General features: G+C 36.8%; 1 protein-coding gene across 1 annotated transcript; it reads right to left on the bottom strand.

Moving 5' to 3' along the window:
• Positions 1-10,192: 10,192 nt before the first annotated feature.
• Positions 10,193-11,667, bottom strand: LOC149199859 (uncharacterized). Its single transcript, XM_089399470.1, has 3 exons — positions 10,943-11,667; positions 10,757-10,849; positions 10,193-10,584 (listed from the first exon to the last, which is right to left on the bottom strand). Exons 1-3 carry the CDS (start codon positions 11,069-11,071, stop codon positions 10,387-10,389), a joined length of 420 nt encoding a protein of 139 aa, XP_089255596.1. The 5' UTR covers positions 11,072-11,667; the 3' UTR covers positions 10,193-10,386.
• Positions 11,668-13,765: the final 2,098 nt, after the last annotated feature.

Genomic DNA, 13,765 nt, shown 5'->3' with positions numbered 1-13,765 from the left:
GGAAGCGATAACCCATCCCTCTAGAAACTGATGGAAAGGAAATTAGAGCATGGACCATAGGTCTGGGAGCTAGGCAGCGACTGCTGAGGCTCACTATAGCCTTAGACCTTCTCTCACACCAAAGCAGCAAATGCAAGTAAATGGAACGACAGAAAGTAAAATGGAACAGCAAACAGGAAATGGAACAGCAAGTCTAAAATGGAACAGCAGTAAATGGAACAGCAATCAAATGAACTAAGTCTCGCGAGTCAGAACCAAACTTGCTCTATTGAACCAAACTCACACTCTGCGATGAAATAACAATCTTCTTTCTTAAGGCAAATTGGATGGAATTTACTTTATGGAACAACACTCATTGATGAATTATGGAACAACAGGAATCAATCATATATACATGCAACACGCTAATATAGTAATCTGATCTTAGTAATCCACTTGTGAGTCTTAGTTATAAATAATACGATTGTCTTTTAGAATGGAACAACAACGTTCATAGATTCAACAATCGCAAGGAAATACAATTTCCAAGATGAATTCAATAATACCAATGGTCAAATGTTACAACACAGTCATTCCATAATTGAATAGCAACGGTATCCTGTAAAAACCATTTATATCAGCACTTAAAGAAACAGCAATGCGTTGCAAAATCAATATGATATTTCTGTCTCAGAAAATGAGATTACATGACAGAGCTGTGATGTAAAATAATAGAACATACCAGATTACCAAGTAAAACTGATAAGCAAACCACGCATAAAACAAAAGAATATAATATACAGTAGCAGCAGCAGCGTACTCCACCAGAAGCTGGGCCCTTAGCCGCCAGCGGATGCTGCTGGGTTACTTTAGAATGAGAAGAATGAACAGCAACTCCCAAATCATTTATTAATCAGCCAATTGTGGAATCATTACAACAGCAAAAGCTTGAGAATTACAGCATGCAACAATCCCTATCCTATCATGAATAATCCACCATCATTCTTCATCATTTTTCTATCATTTTTCATCTCCCCAAATCATCCCATCTCTGATCTCTGTTCTGCTTTAAATAAAGAGAGATCAGAGAGAAGTTACAATAAGGATAAGTACAACATGATTCCTATTACAAAATTGGTTTGCTTCTAACCAATTGATCAACAAGAACAAGGCGAATTTGGTTTTGCAGCTGAGATTTGGAGGACGGCTGCAACAATAAATCTGAGAAAATCGTGCTCAAAGAACCCTGCGTTTATCTTAGTACAAGCCGAATTTGGGCAAACCGTTCTTTAATAAAGTTAATTGGGTTCGTTCTGGACAAAACCCATGTTCCAGATTTTCCAGATTCTGCTTCATTTGCTTAGAATCGCAACCGCAAAATCGTCACTTCTTATTCCAGCGAATTTCTGAGTTGGCACTTTTAATGATCAAATCTTCAATCTGGAAATTATCTTGGAGGCTAAAAATGGTGAATAATGTTACAACTGATTTATTAAAACTATCATTGATAAAATCATGCATAATCATCAATTTATTAGAAATAAAGGAGAATAAATAACATTCATCCATAAGAGCATAAATCATTTATAAAATGGATTTAAATAATAAATTATAATAAATGACATGATGAAGAATGGTTGAAATGGGTGGAATAAACGTTCACAAGTGACAATAATAATAGCATATTAATGACCCAACAGATATTTTTGCATATAATTGTTTCTCCTCCAATAGTTGTAGCACCCTGTCAACATGTTCAACATGATCCTTCCAGGACTTGCTGTAGATTAGTATATCATCAAAAAATACTAACACAAATTTTCTAAGGAATGGTTTGAAAATGGAATTCATCAAACCTTGAAATGTTGAAGGTGCATTGGTAAGGCCAAAAGGCATGACCAAAAATTCATAATGACCCTAATGAGTTCTAAATGTTGTTTTTAGAATGTCTTCAGTCTTCATTTTGATTTGATGATATTCTGAATGAATATCCAACTCGGTGAAGTAAATTGATCCATGCAATTCATCTAGTAATTCATTGATGATAGGGATGGGAAACTTATCTTTAATAGTGAGCTTGTTGAGCTCCCTATAATCCAGACACATGTGCCATGATCCATCCTTCTTGTGCACTAATACTACTAGAGCAAAGAAAGAACTTTGACTCCGTTGAATTATACCAGCCTCTAGCATTTCTGCAACCATACGTTCAATTTCACTCTTTTGGGCATAGGGATATCTGTACGGCCTGATGTTTGGAGGAACACTTCCTAGAATCAGATGAATAGCATGATCATGATCACGAATAGGTGGGAGACCTTTGTGAGTCTCAAATACCTTGGAATGATTGTTCAAGACTTTTTGGAGATCTGGAGAAATAGATGATTCCAATGTGGAAACATCTAGCGAACATAATTGTGCAATTACACCCCTTTGTTCCTTTTTTAGAAGCTTTGTCATACTATTAGAGCTAATTATCTTTCCTGGTTTCCCTGTAATACCCCTTAATTCAACTTCCTTTCCTTCCACAGAAAATTTCATGAAAAGTTCTTGAAAATTAAAAGCTATTGTACCCAAGGATTGTAGCCATTGGACTCCTAGTACAACATCAACACCTCCCATTGGAATGGAAAGCATTGGGCTAGTCAATACATATTCTCCCATCGATAGCTTGATATTATGGCACTTTCCAGAGAAATTTATTGTTCCTCCATTTGCAACCATCACTTGACACTCTGGTGTTGGATATAAGAAGCAATTCAATTCTTTTGCTACCTTACAATCAATAAAATTGTGGGTACTTCCTGAATCAATCAACACTATTACCCTTTTCTTCTTGATTTGTCCTTCTATCTTGATGGTTTGAGGAGTGGTAATTCCAGCCAATGCATTACAAGATATGGTTGGATTCATTTCTTCTTTATCTAGGCTTTGTTCCTAGATTATATCCTCTTCTTTTGACCTTTCTTGCTCCTTTTCTTCTTCCTCTTCGAAATCTATGTAGAATAATTTCTTCTCAACACACTTATGACCTTTAGTGTATTTGCTATCAAAACTGTAACAAAGCCCTTTTGCTCTTTTTTCTTCCAATTGTTGTTGTGTCAACCTTATAGGTTGTTAAAGACTAGGAGAAACAACACTTCCATATTTATAGTTGTGAGTGGTATGCTTCCTGGTTGCCATAATTTTGCTTTCCATTTTTCTTGCTAACCTGAATGCCTTCTCTAATGAATTAGGTTCCCAAAGGTGAACATCATGTTGGATATTATCCTTTAAAGACCATATGAACACATCAATCCTATGCTCCTATAGAATATTTTTTACCCTTATGTTCAATTTTTGGAACTCCTCAATGTGCTCCATTATTGAACCCTTTTATTTGAGACTTATCAATTGGCTAAAAAAGGTGTTGCTTTTTGTATCCTCATAATGTGCTATCAATTCTTCCACAAAAATTGCCCAAGTGATAATTTGTTTACGAGAGCAAAGCCACTGATACCATACAAACTGATTTGGTTCCAAATATAAAGTTGCAATACGTACCTTTTGTGTGTTTTGCATATTATTGAGATCGAAAAATTGCTCTATCTGTAATATCCATGTTGCGGGATCCTTGCCATCAAAATTCCTCATATCGATTTTTGGAATATGGTGGGTCTTCGATCCCACATTAGATTCTATGAAATCATGATTAACATTTCTTTTGTTCACATCATGAGTTTCCTTTACAACCTTTTCACCATTTAGTAAGTATTTCTTATAGAAAATTTGTCAAATTTTTCTTCAAATCTACCATATCTCTCTTCAAATCTATCTTCAAATCATCCATCTTAGCTTCCATGCCCTTTATCTTAGATTCCATGCCATTTATCTTAGCTTCTGTTAGCTTTTGTGAGCGTGACATTTGTTGCACTTGTTCTTGTAATTTTGATATATCATGTAGCATTTCTTCCTCTTCTTCATGAGTCATGCTAGGGCTTTCAGGTTGCTTACTAGGTGTTTGCATTTTCTTTCCTCGAGGCATCCATTACCGATAATAATGCTCTACTATGCCCTTTGAATTCCTTCAAGATAAATTTTCAAACCAATCTTAAGCAAAAATTTAAAATAATCTACACACCTTTTTTCACTTTGTAGCAGCTCGATATTGCCTCTGATTTATCTCTGTACTTTCAGATCATTTAGTTCTAAAATTGCAACCTGCAATAGCCCTCTGTGTCCTCTTTCTAATGCCACCAATCTGATCCAAATTGGATTCTCCAAGGAAGAGTTATGCAAAATCTCCCACAGTGACCTGATTATAGACTAGTTCAGTAGAGAAAACTTGTACGACGTGCCACGAGTCACTGTTTCGACCTTTGGCTCTGAAAAATATAAACAAGAAACTACAGTCCATCCTCTTTCTGTACCTTCTTACGAAATTTCAATTAGATGCTCAGAGAGAAATTTATGACGATTTTCCCCACGTCACCTATTTGGAATGAAATTTAGGAGTCTTCAAGAAGACCAACTTCCTCAACTCATATCTCTGCAAATATAGCGCGAACAACTCTGAAATTTAGACCCGAGATTCAGCGCGATTTCTTCTCAAATGGGTTTTTTTTTTAGCTTTTGAAACGTCGCAAAAAAAAAGTTATAGCGAAAATGCCACAATGACCTGTTTGGAGCAACAAAACCCTGAAATCCAAAGCTCTGATACCAAATGTTATGAAACTAGCTCAAGAAAAGATAGAAAAGATAGATCAACACCTTAGAATTCAGCCTCTTCGAGGGGGAAACCTCCTTTACATTACATAAATGAACAATTCTTGGACGATTCAAATGACAAAACCTCCTTTCTATATATAGGAGTCTAAAGAGTCACAATATAACCCAGCCAACCTAACAATAATAATATAAAGCCACAAAAATAATAATAGAGGGATTCTATGGGGCACAGTAATAACAATATGGGGATAATAGGGGCACAACAATATTAATAAGGGATGCAACTACAATATTAATGGGGTAATCACTAGTATTATAGGGACCCAACAGTTTTGGAGCCTCCCTACAAACCTTTCACATCAACATGTCTTGTCTTGTCAAGTACACAAGCTTCGATGACTTTCTTGCAGAATGAGAGCCTGTCCATCAGAGCTTGTTGCATCCCCCTGATAGGCTATTTCACCAGACTTGGTCTAGCTGTAGGTTGAGCAACTCCCTCAATAAATTGCAAAATTCGGGAGGGAAACTAGCCTTCCATCCAAAAATTGCGTAATTCTTTCTCATAGCCTGCTGGGCTCCAGAATTGCGCAATTTTGCCTGTCATTGTTCACTGAGAAAATTGCACAATTCCTCCCAATAGGGCTGCTCAGCCAAGAAATTCAAAATTCTAGGCAACAGTCAATTGTTTTACCCAGTAATTGCACAATCCCTCTAGGCATCCAACCCAGATTCCTCATAGAAATGCACGTTTTTTCCTCCTAGCTAAGCAGACTGTTGCATCTGCAGTTGAGTTGACCAATTCCCTCCAGGGCTGAGCAAAACTAGTTTTCATGCATGGACTGCTCCTCCCAAGGTAGCATGCAAAGGCATCCCTTGATTCAGGGATCTATTTTTAGCAGCTGGAGGTTACATGCAAGGATCATCCTAGAAACCTCCCGCCAAGTGTTATTTTCCCTAGATTGGTGGCATGCACATCGCAACCTCAGTTTTATCGAAAATCATGAACCGAACACTGCAGATCTCATTTCTCACATCAATCTTGTAGCTTTGACATCCCCCCTTACATCTAGGATTCATTCGCACCTTCAACTCAGTTGTTTTGGGGTAAGCCCTCTTTTCATGTCTCACGCTGTGTTTTTTTGCGCTTTTTGTGTTTCGCTTCAGATGAATGTTTTTTTCTTGATTTCAGTGAGTGCTTGGTGTTGTTTTGATACATGCTGGATTTTACTAGCACCATTTCAGTTTTTGTTAACGTCTCACTGATGTCACATGGATGAAACTATTTTTGGAAGGATGGTCGCCGTTGCAGCGACTCGCTTCACACACATGCATGCCTTCCCGTTTCCTAAATCTTGCACTTGTTGTTTGCCTGAATGATCATCCACTCTTGTTTACACTCATCTCATCATGCAATCACACTTCTCATGTTTTTAGTCACCCGTTGGCCGGACTGGGCTGCCTTGGCCTAGACCATGCCTTGCCTAGCTAGCACTGCGCATTTCCGGAAGTGAAGGCTTTTCCTTCCCTCTAGAAATTGTGCAAATTTAGCTAGGTGCTGACCTCTAGGCTTGCATTGTGCAATTCTTGGAGGTAGTGTCCACTTAGCCCCAGAAAATGCGCAATGCAGTTTCTTGGTTGCATGTCACTGATGATTGAAATTGTGCATTATGTAGTTTCAGTCCTAAGCAGGCCAAGATGGAATGTGCATTGCAAAATTCTAGTAGTCAGTCAGCCTCCTAACATCCTAGACTATAACTTGCATAGTTTTGGAAGTCAGTCTCCTAATCTCCCGGTGGAAATTTCATAACCTTCATGATCAGTTACATAGGTATGTTGTAAGTCAGTGCTCAAATTCATTTTGGTTTTCGATTGGCAAATTTTTTGCCATGAGTGTAGCCATGTCTCCAAGTATCGCAGGTGTTGATCTACCTCTCAGCAGCATAGGTACAATGCTTTCCAGGAGAGAAGAGTAGAAGACATCATTTAGAGAACACTTAGGGATGCAGTCAATCAAGTGTTTATGAACTCGCCTACTCATGAAGACATCAAGTTGTTGGTAGACAAGGACATAAAGATATGACAGCAGTAGCATCACAACAAGAAACACCATCAATAGCAATTGAAGGCAGCATACTGGATGCCACAAATGGAAGAGGAAGGTTTTTGACAACATAGAGGTAGAACAAAGTTGCAAGCTCAAGCAGATCCACTTGTGATGAAAGCAACTTTGGAGACTCAGGCTATGAGGTGATGGTGCAACATGGTGATCCCACGAAGACGGAGAATGGAACAAAGAAGGAGTTGCATGTGCTGAAGTAGAAACTCAAGGAAGAATAGGAGTTGCATATACGAGAGAATGAATTACAACAGGAATAGGTACAGGAGCGGGCGCAACATGCATTCACAGATGAAACTGCGCCCGTACAAGTTATAGATCCATCCTAGCAGCTGGCATGGAGCACACATGGTGAGCAGTGTTGTTGATCGCATGCAAGGGAATTCAGCAACATGAATATCATGGTGCGTACGCATGAGATCCCACCTATTCAACACAATCACCAAGGCAAAGAATCGAATCAAGTCTGACTAGAGCTGAACATGCAGTTGATAATTGATGTGCATGACCACCAACACACATTGGAAGATCAGCATGGACACTATGCATCAGTGTGTTTCTGGTTTGGCTACACCCAAGAAGACCATGTGCATACTAGCATATGAGTTGGATGGAGGAGCCACACCAATGCACCCGGATGCAATGGAGGCAAGAGTTTTCTTCAGCAAGATGTCACCATGGAGCACATGCACACCATCGCGAATGACCAAGCTTGGCATTAGCTGACCACCTTCACCATAACAAGCATGTCAAACAGTTGGTCTCATCACAACAAACCGAGTGTCAGTGATGCCTTGCATGGCTTGCTCAAGCCATTTTGCCTCACATGGGCACATGTGATTTGTAATGTAATGTCTTGTCAAGTGGAAGTTCAAGTGTCAATAGTTGGATGTAACAGTCATAGAGTAGATGAAGAGTCATGGGGGTAGATGAATTGTCACAAAGGGGAATGTCAAGGGTCACCCCACCCTTTGCTATGAATAGAACTTCATAACTCATTTAAAGGATTTTAATCAGTCAAGCTTCCGATAGGACTATATTATAGTAAGCTTGGACAATATTGTAATAAGCCTTGGCTTCTCCACTATGTAGAGCTAGTACATCTCTTTGGAGGAGCAGGCAGTTGTGGCTGTGATGTTCCACCATCAAAACTAGTGGTTGGAAATGGATGTATTGTATGACTGGAACTTACACTTCTTAATATAACAAGAGCCAACACGCTTCATGCATATGTTGTATTGTATTTCAGCTATCTGTTTACTCTAAAATATGTATGTATTTGTTTGCTTATGCATGCATGTATAGCTATTTTCTGTGTATGTATATATGAATATTTCTGAAATGTGTTGTTGGTTTAACCATCACTTTGGACTACTACTTAACTTGCCTTCCATGTTCTGATGCATCCTTGTTCATGTGTTCCTTTCTTAACTCCATGCTATCACAAGTTTCCAAGGAGTGCACTCATCTCAAACCTCGTGTGTTAGAACCTATCATGCACCTTCCTTGGCTCACTAGATATGTCACACCCTTGCTACCAACAGGGTTATCTTACTTGCCTCTATGCAAAATCATGGTCAAGGCATTACCGTACCACTACAACAAAACCAGCGATTTGCGCCAGATTTAGCGCCAGATTTTAGTGCATTTTTTTTGTAATTGTGATGAGCAACCTGGCGCTAAATCTGGCTCTATTGTACAATTTTTAAAGCGTCCTTTTTTGCACCTAATTTTGCATCCTTTTTCACGCTAGATTTTGCATCATTTTTTACACCAAACTATGCATCATTTTTTGCGTCAAATTTTGAACCAAGATTTGCATCTTATTTTATGACAGGTTTTGCTTCTAATTTTGTGTCATTTTTTGCATCTATTTTTCATTCTCTTTTGCTTCCTATTTTGTGTCATTCTTTGCTTCCATTTTTGCACCATCATTTGCATCAAGTTTACACTGTATTTTGAATCCAATTTAACATCTTTTTATGCATCCATTTTGTGTCAGTTTTTGCATCTAGTCTTACGCCAGGTTTTGTATCTAGTCTTACACTAGTTTTTGCTTCTATTTTTGCACCAGCTTTGGTGCCTATCTTTGCACCATGTGTTGAATTTGATTTAGCACCAAATTTTGCATCCATTTTTGTGCCCATTTTTGCATCTTTTTTTGGACCATTTTTTACATCCACATTTACGTTTGATTTGTCTCCATTTTTCCCATCTCATTTTGCACCATATTTTGCGTCATTTGTTTCATCCAATTTTGCATCATTTTTAACACCATCTCTTGCATCTAATGTTACATCATTTTGAGCATCCAAATTTGCATTTATATTTGCATCTTATGTTGAGTCATGTGTTGTGTCCACCTTTGCATCTTATTTTGTGTCTAATGGTACATTCAATTTAGAGCCATTTTTTACGTCTACTTTTGTATTTGTTTTTACACCAAGTTTTGCATCCAATTTTAAGCTATTTTATGCCCCTTTTTGCACCATTTTTTTGTGTCTACTTGTGTCCAATGTTGCACCATTATTTACACCGACTTTTTCATCCAATTTTGCATTTTTTTGGTGTCTAGTTTTACATCGTTTTCACCATCCAAATTTGCATCTTTTTTGCCTCATTTTGTGTCCACATTTGCATATAATTTTGTGTCTTAGTTCGAGCCTAAATTTGCATGTGATTAGGAATCATTTTTTACATCCAATATGGCATCCTTGGTTTCACCTTTTTTCAGCCCCATTTTGCATCTTGTTTTATGTCTTTTCTTACATCTTTTTTTTTTCCTTTTTTTGCACCTAAGTTTGCATCCCAAATTTACACCATTATTTGCATCATCATTTGGCATATTAATTTGTAACGTTTTTTGTTTCTTTTTAACGCTCAACTTTGCATCTTATTTTACATCTAGTTGTTGTCTTTTTTTGCATCTAATTTGGTGCCCATTTATGTGTCCTTGTTTTTGCCCAATTTGATATCCTTTTGTATGCCATGTTTTGTTCCCTTCTTTGTGTCAACTATTGCACAATTTTTCACTTCTAATTTAAAACACTTTGTATGTCAATTGTTTGCATTTTGTATTAATTCCTAGTTTAACATCCAATTTTGCATCCATGGTTACATCCGCATTTGACTTCTTATATAGAGTATATTTTTCTTTACATATATGACCCCCTTTATAGATTCATAGTGAAATATATGATAGTTTCTAAATATCATTAAAGCAGATATCACAATTCAAAATCATTTGTAAAGAAATTTAAGAGAAATTGACAACATCCATCCAAAAAAATAACAATGTGTCATTAACAATTTTCAAAACATGTATAAAATAGCAACATAATACTAATAAAATCAGTATTATTTTTAATCAAAACAAGTAAAATTCAAATATGATTAACAAATCAAAATATTTCATGAATATCGTTATTCTACGATAAATTAACAACATACATAAATCAAACTCATCGTATGATTACAAAATAAAAATGTCTCATTGATATAGGGTAAATTCACAACACCCATCTAAACATAACAATGTCATTCTACACAATAATTTCTTCATAAAAAACAATGCATGTGCATGCCTAGCTACCACCACCAAGATCATCCTCATGATCATCTTGACCATCCTCATTACTCTGATCCACATCATCACCAACACCGCAACTATCATCATCATCTCCTCCTTCACCACCATCATCTTCATCCTCATCCTCATCATCTCCTGATATATGTTGAACATAATTTGGATCATCGTCTTGGCAATCATTACCTATAGCATTCTGACAAAAAAAATCAATACTACATGTTAGTATTAATTACATAACACAACGCATGTTTTTGTTATACAATGTTAACCATAAAATGAGGTAAGATATAATATCTAATAGTACTAAAAAATAAAATGAAAATATGATTTAAAAGTATATTGGAAATCCAACTAAAATTACATACCATAGAGTCCATCCAAACAACAAATTCAACCCATCTCTTTTGCTGTAGCACCTCCTTTTCCAAATGATTTGGAGGTCTTCCATATTTTAGTTCCTATCAATCAGTAAATAGGGAGAAATTAGATAACAATGACTTTCTTCTAGTACAAAATTTATTAAAAAAATATCACATGTTTAATATACTTACAAAGGTTGTTATCAGTGCTTTTAAACCTTTCTGGCCACTACGATGAGTGACTTTTGTCTTGGTTAACCTCGCCTTGGATGCCTTGTCCTTAAACATAAACCAATTCAATTTATTTTCACACAAATACATGTCTAAGATACTTATAAGTATTAATACATTCTAAATAATGTTTAATGAAAAATTCAATACCTGAATGCTCTCATTGCCAGCTTTTCTTTGTGCATCCAACTTCTCATATGATTTTACAAGTTCTTTCCATACTTTAAAAGGTATGTCAATAGGTCTTTGTTTCAGTCTTTGATCTTGAGGCATTTTTTTAATTTTTCTTGTTTGGTTAAAAATTTTGGTTAAAAAAAACCGAACAAGTAATTCACATCAATGGCATGGGGACTCTATGGATATGTGTAAAAAAATGGCTATAAAGAAAACATCCAAAAAACATATGAGCTCTCCCTTTGATGGTCACTTGGGGCATATGGCTGGAAAGGAACAACTCCATTTTTGAAAATCAAGGACAATCCTTTCTCAAAGTCCTTCCTAATATTTGCTCCAAATGTCTTAAAATGAAAAACAAAATTCAAACGTCATCCTTAAACATCTCCCTTAAATATAACGTTGGACCATAAATTCTTCATTTTTATTGTTATCGGCTCTGGAATGATTTTTCTATATGCAATTATATAATGAAATATGTGTGCACTAATGAAAAAACATTGAGTTTCATTTTTCATAATCACAAACAATGAAAAACAAATCACACGTAACTAGCATCATTTTGGAAATTTTATATTTATTAAAAATCTTTAACATGTTTTTCTCCCATATCTCATAAAAAGGTGTGAAATTTTTTATATACTCTCCAATAAGCACTACAACAAAACCAGCGATTTGGAGGTTTTACACTAAGTTTTTCAACATCGAGCTTACTAGGGCTTGCACCACCGGGGTTATTAGTAAGAATCTCATGAGGTTTGCATAGCCATGATTATTAGAATCAAAATAGTAGGATTTGCACTAAAAAACAGTTCATAGTGCTTTCCTGCTGGGGAGAAAATCACAAGTTCAACTTCTGCAGTGCAGAGCACCGAGAGCTCGTAAGCTTTCTTCAGCAATCCACCTACGTTTGGAAAATGTAGCCTGCCTGCTGGAGATGTTCTCAATCCTCTTCCTCTGCATCTTTCCCCTCACTATTCTTGTATGTCCTCTTTCGTTTTTCCCTCCAAACAAACCCTCTCAAATTGAGAAAGCAGAACAACTCACTCGATGAGAATCCGAATCCAATTATCGCTTCTAACAATAACCCAATACGATACCAGAAGTGATTACACAAAACCTCATTGACTCTTCATTTGTTTGGAAAAGAGCCAAGCATAAACTTCTGACGAGGGTTTCCGTCTCAAGTCTGGCTCGCAAGACGTCGCTTAGTCAATTGCAAGAAAAGTTTTCCACCTGCCTGTCACATACGGTTTTTCACACTATATATTAAAATAAGGTTGATCATACTAACAATAAGGTTGTATAGTGTAAAAGGAGGGCTCTCCTGACTGCATTTGCTTGGTTTATAGAAAAGATTGCTGGAATGTGTAATGTGAATGCTCTGCTAACTGTTTTTTAAGCATTTGGAAGTATTAAAACCCCCTAGGATAATTAATGTAAGACCTGTTAATTAATGTGTAAAGATGGCTATTGTCCTTGGGCTACCTTAGCTGTTCGTGTTTAGTGATCTGTGGTATCATGACTCCTCAAGTCACTATTAAACCATGAGAACCATGCCCAGGCAGACTAGTGTGACATTGTGGATGAGAACCAAAACTAGACTCCTATAACCTCCTTTTTCATCCTTTAAATTGCAGAATCAACTGACTGTTCTAGTAATCGTTCTTGAGCACCTGAAGATGTGCACCCTAAATAATAAGAATAATACCTTGTAACATATGAATAGTCCACCCTGTGCATGTAGGATATGCACATGAGGTCCAATAAAATCACTAACCAGAATACCAGGTGTTATTAAAGCCTCTACAGGTTGATATATATGAATGTTACAGTGTGCAGGAGTATGATTCAATTCCATACGAAAATACAAAACATCTGATAGGATTTCCTTATACCTCATAGGCAAACAACCATTGTCCCTTCTATAGATGAGCAGAATAAGTGCTTGGTTCTCTACACTAAATAAAGACAAAGTATAGTACTTATTGCTGACAAAAGAGGATTTAAATCGCGGTTCAATTGCTTGACATTCAGCTGGTCACAGAATTGTAGAGTGCATAATCATAAGTGATGTTGCGAGCCTCATTGCTCAAAGTCTAAGGGTCTTGCAAGCCATAATCACAGCCATGTATGGAATATCTTGTGATTATGGCATTTTATGAGGTCAATTCTTGTGAAGACATTTCAGTTTATAATAAATTTTGAACCTCAACAGAGTTTTGGCAAGACCTGGCTGAGCTAGGACATCAACAACACAGCTGATATGAATGACATAATCTAGCCTCAAGAGGGAGCCTCTTTTGTTTCATCACTCTAACAATCTATGAAGTGGTGGAAAGCATAACAACTTCCCCTTGAATATGACACCTAAACTGAGTACAAATCCTAAATGATGCAGCCTTTGGTGTATGTCTCTCAAAGTATCGATATTTCAAATGTTGAAAGCTCTTGTGCCCATTTGATATGCATTCGATTGCAGTTCCCCTGAAGAAAGAATCTTATAAAGGTGAGGCCATGGCCAATATGTTAGCCATATCCATCGGAGTTTCCATTGCTTGACAAATTTAGTGTGATCAGTCCCACCATGATTCACATGGGCTTCTACTC

Source organism: Pinus tabuliformis, chromosome 2_1 (assembly GCF_031772625.1).
Source record: "Pinus tabuliformis cultivar Carrire ecotype Pingquan chromosome 2_1, CPIR1, whole genome shotgun sequence".
Classification (NCBI taxonomy): Eukaryota; Viridiplantae; Streptophyta; class Pinopsida; order Pinales; family Pinaceae; genus Pinus; species Pinus tabuliformis.
The sequence above is the reverse complement of the archived record's forward strand: the minus strand, read 5'-3'. Positions and strand labels throughout refer to the sequence as shown.

Excerpts from the sequence above, each read along its gene's own strand:
- LOC149199859 (XM_089399470.1), bottom strand. The coding sequence starts at position 11,071 with ATGTATTTGTGTGAAAATAAATTGAATTGGTTTATGTTTAAGGACAAG. Across the intron at positions 10,850-10,942 it reads AAGCACTGATAACAACCTTT|GAACTAAAATATGGAAGACC; the intron begins GTAAGTATATTA and ends ACTGATTGATAG. Across the intron at positions 10,585-10,756 it reads TTGTTTGGATGGACTCTATG|AATGCTATAGGTAATGATTG; the intron begins GTATGTAATTTT and ends TTTTTTTGTCAG.